Source organism: Microtus ochrogaster, chromosome 5 (assembly GCF_000317375.1).
Source record: "Microtus ochrogaster isolate Prairie Vole_2 chromosome 5, MicOch1.0, whole genome shotgun sequence".
NCBI lineage: Eukaryota > Metazoa > Chordata > Mammalia > Rodentia > Cricetidae > Microtus > Microtus ochrogaster.
In genome coordinates this window covers 18885789-18890536 of record NC_022012.1, presented here as the reverse complement: position 1 = coordinate 18890536, position 4748 = coordinate 18885789, and the positions used below count along the sequence as shown (strand labels likewise).

The window sequence follows — 4748 nt, the reverse complement described above, 5'->3', positions numbered from 1 at the left end:
GTGTGTGTGTGTGTGTGTGTGTGTGTGAGAGAGAGAGAGAGAGAGAGAGAGAGAGAGAGAGAGAGAGAGAGAGAGAGATGCTGACAGAATGGCAAGTTACCTGTCTTAGCAATAAGAGCATGGTGTGGAAAGAAAGTTAGGATGAAAAGAAAGGCATGAAGAACAGAAGGAGGATGCTATTGACATAAGCTTTCAGCTCAGTGATGGGTGTGAGGCATTTGAACTCTCTGTGTGAAGGCATGGATTCTTTTCTTAGTTTTTTTTTTGTTTTGTTTTTTAATTGTTAATTATTTTTAAGATAATAAAATTGCATAACTTGTCCCCTCCCTTTTTTTTTCTCCTCAAATCCTCTCATGCATCCCCTTGCTCTCCTAAAAATTCATGGTCTCATTTTCTTTAAATACTGTTACACACATACAGACACATTCCTAAGTACATAAATATAACCTTCTCAGTCCATATAATGTTACTTGTCTGTATATATTTTCAGAACTGACCATTTAGTAATGGATAACAAGTTGGTGTGTTGCTCCTTGGGAAGGCTGTTCAACAGTCTTTATGGATAACTAAGTGTTCACTTTATATACAAATATGGTTATTTATATTTAAAACACTAATTGTTCTATAAAAAAATTCCATGGCATTTGGTAGCTGTGTGATGTTGGCACTGAGTGATTTCTCCCTCCGGGAAGGCTACTTGGTCAGTGTGTGCTCTCGAGATCCTGCAGGCTGAAGTGTGTGCTGTGGAATGGAGGGTACTGAGAACGAAAGCAGAAAGAATAGTTGGGAAACTCTTCCTAGAACCAGGCTACAATGCTCTGATGATAGCAGCAGCAGGAGGGGTGGGAGAAGAGACTGACAGAGAAGGTAGCAGATGAGATTGTAGCGGCTGAAATTGAAGCAGCAGTGGGGAGAGAGGAGGGAATGGAGACAATCACTTTGGGTGTTATCCACATCTGAGTGAACGTGGACACTTAGGCGGCAAGGAGATTTGCAAGGCAAACACCAATGTACAGAAAGAATAGGGGCAGAGTAAAGACAAGTGGGGACAGGAAAACTGAGATGCATCTAAGCATGCATCTTTTGGGGAGTTGTGGCAGGAGGGGCTGGGAGACACGGTTGGATTTTGAGGATCTTTGGAAAGATAGGTGGATCATATTTGGCCTTTTGTGAGAATATGTGTGCGTGGGGTGGCGTGTGCACTGTACTGCACAGACTTACAGAAGCCAGAGCAGGACCTGGGCCATCCTTTTCTGCCAATTTTTACCTTACTTGCTTGAGACAGGTTCTCCCACTGAAATATCAGCTCACCTTTTAGTGTAGTCTGGTTGGCCAGCCAGCTCTCAGGCTCTGCTTGTCGTCACCCCTAGGCTTGGGTTATATAATATGCAGCTATGCCTGGCTTTATCGCGTGGGTCCTGGCGATTTGGACTTAGGTCCTCACACTTGTGGAGCAAGTTCTTACTCCCTGAAGCCAGCTCTTCCATTTTCTTTATTTTGAAAATGTAATTTTAAATATTTCCCACTATATATCACTAACAAGAGACTGGAAAAAAATTAAAAATATAGTCAAATAGGACACCCTCTGTGATTGGTAACTAAACTTTATCTCAGGACATTTTTTTCCCAGCTGAATATACAGGTTATATGTTTTTATTTCAGAGTGGTGCAGAGAACATTTGTTTTGTGTAAGGGACTGCATGGCATCTATTGAATTGTTGTTTTAATAACCTTTTGAAAACAAAGAACATTTTAGCTTGAGCATAGCATGAAAGCAGAGAGTGGGCTATAGTTTGCCCTTCCTGATACAATACAAGCAAATCTGAGAAGAATTTAAGATGAGCTCAGCATGGTCATTATGTGGGCAGAGGAGCAGGGCTGGGAAATTCAACATGGTGAGTTTATGTTTCTTTATTGAATTGCTTTGCTTTTATTCTGTTACCCAAGATGCATGGTTTAAAAAAAACAATTTTAGAAGTTAATGCTGGTGGCTTATGAGGTATCTTGCCAAGTGTACTTGGGGCAACCCTGGGAAATGCAACACAAAGTCTGTGTGACTACTGCAGTGGCTGAGTGAATTACCTCCTTGCTGTGAGCAAGGACCTGGGGAATTACTAAAACCAACATTCAAAACTTTGGAAATGAGTGTAAGCTTATTGTGATGAAAGGGCATTCATTTAGGAAAAACCATTGGAAGAAATAGGGGCGCTGTGGCATTTAACTTGTTCTTTTGCCTCCTCGCTCCCAGCTCCCTCTCCTGGTCACTGTGTTTGGAGCTCTGCAGAAAGCTGCAAACCTAGAGTAGCATGGAACTGGACTTGTTCCTCATCCCCTGTTAGCCTTGTGCTCATCTGGACCCTTGATCGTGCCTGGATCTAGGTTCTGTCCAGGAGCTGGCAGTTCATCAGGACCTGAATAGTACAACTTAGCTTTCAAAGGCATGCCTGAATAAAGGATTTTCTGTATTTAATGATCACTGAAGAGTGCAAGGGACAGCATTCTAGGCTGGATTATACAGAGTGTTTTCCAGAAGAACCTTACCTTGGCATAGTATACATGCTTTAAAAACACTTTATATAAAGGAAGAAGAGAATAAGAAACAATAGACGGTCATACTGAAAAGTCACAAAAAGATCAAGTCACCCACTTAATCACTCTTAAAAGGAGGGATATGTAAAGCTTCCAGGTCCTCCCCACCTGCAGAGGGAGCATGGCTCAGTTTACTTTACTTCCTTCTGGGCTGCTTTCCTGGCTCAAGCAGACAGAAAGAGCTGACTGTCTAGCTCAGTGAGCTCTGACTTTAGCTGTGCATTTGAAGTGCTAAGTGCTTATTTTAAAGACATTTAGCAATAAAAAGTTTTTTAATTATTTCTCTTTTTTCTTTTCCAGCTGCCTTTGTGGGGATTTTGCACTGGTAAGATTTTTGTCTCAGCTTAAAATACATAGAAATATGTGGGTTAAATTTTGGCACTGCCATTTGTAAATAGCAAAGCAAGACATCGATACCCGTGTCAACTGACACCTATGTGTCACTTCTGTATACAGTTCATGTGCACAGCATCATTTACAGTGCAGATGCCCTGAGGGCTAGTAAAAATTTTATATGCATAGGTATTTTATCTGTATGTATGCTTATACACCACGTGTGTTCTCATAGAGGCGAGATGAGGGCATGGACTCCCTGGGGCTGGAGTCAGACGTGGTTGTGAGTGGCCCTGTGAGTGCTGACCATCACCTTCTGAGTCTTCTCGCCAGCCCCACAAATTAATTTTTTCACTTTACCAAAGACTCATTCCTCTATTTCTTTAAGTATCTCCCACCCCCATAAGGCTTTTCAGTTTATCTCACCTAAAGCCTTTGCTTTCCTGGAATACCTGTACGTTATTGCTGACTTAAGTTTAGCGCTAAAGTCTTAGGAAAGCCTGCAATCTAAAACTCAGAAAAGGAGATAAAGCTCACTTTCTTTCTGAACTGGAAGTGGTGGAGCACATCTGTAGTTCCAGCACTTAGAGACTGAGGTGGCAGAATTATGGGTTTGAGGGCAGCCTGCGAGGCATAGTGAGATCCTGCCTGGAGAAAGCAAGCCTTTCCCGCAGTGCTGTGGCAGAAGTGCTCTGAGTCTGCACTCTGAGTTCCCTGGCACTCTCTTTAAAAAAAAATTAAAAAAATGTTTTTTAAATCATGTGTTAAAAAACCTGAAAATTTTATCTGGAATATTTCATTTCTATGTGAGCTAACATCTCATAGACGTAGGAAGGTTTCCTGGCGAGTGTTTCTCTGCCTTCCCATCTGCCTAACAATTTTGCTGTGAGCCCTGAGGCTGGACCAGGAAGGAGCCATTCTTCTACACTGTTGGTTTTCTGGCATATGACCTGCATGTAAATCCAGGGCAGAAACTATGTTGATACATGAACTTTGTTTGTATTTTTGTTGGGAAGATTTTATAAACTGAGGGCAGCGTGTTCCCTGACTGTGACTAATTTCACCACGTACACTCCTTGGTCACTAGCAATGGCTGCTGAGTTTCACTGCTGTGGACCTTCAAGTATAGGCCTCTGGGGGACTTAAAAGACCATTCTTTGTATGGACTTACTCTTCTTTAACATAGTGGACAATGAGGACTATTGGCAATGGGTTTTTGATCCTACTGCACATACTGGCTTTGGGGGAGCCTAGGCAGTTTGGATGCTCACCTTACTAGACCTGGATGAAGGTGGGTGGTCCTTGGACTTCCCACAGGTCAGGGAACCCTGATTGCTCTTTGAGCTGATGAGTGAGGGGGACTTGATCGGGGGGAGGGGGAGGGAAATGGGAGGCGGTGGTGGGGAGGAGGCAGAAATCTTTAATAAATAAATAAATTTTAAAAATTACCTTATTTAAAAGTGATTTTATTTAAATTATATTAGAAGTGCTTTTCAGTGGTTACAAAAGTATTTTCCAGCCCATTTGAATCAGTCCTGCAACACAAAAAAAAACAACAAAACATAGCCCTTTCTGGTTTTTAATTTTTTGAGACAGGGTTTCTCTGTATGGCTTTGGCTGTCCTAGATCTAACTCTGTAGACCAGGCTGGCCTCAAACTCAACAGAGATCTGCCTGCCTCTGACTCCTGAGTGCTGGGATTAAAGGAGTACGCCACCACTGCCAAGTTCTTCCTGTGTTCCTAAGGAGCTGGATGTGGAAGAAGAGTGGAGGGCACCATAGGAACTGTGCGTGTACAATAGGAGATGTGCATGTTCAATAGGAGAT

At 42.3% G+C, this 4748-nt stretch overlaps 1 protein-coding gene across 1 annotated transcript in view; it reads left to right on the top strand.

The window, feature by feature from the left end:
- Dpy19l2 (dpy-19 like 2) overlaps positions 1-4748 on the top strand; it is a 129254-nt gene that overhangs the window by 1714 nt on the left and 122792 nt on the right. Inside the window, exon 2 of the mRNA XM_026779547.1 lies at positions 2890-2914. Coding sequence (XP_026635348.1) covers positions 2890-2914 — 25 coding nt within the window. The remainder of the gene's footprint in view (positions 1-2889; positions 2915-4748) is intronic.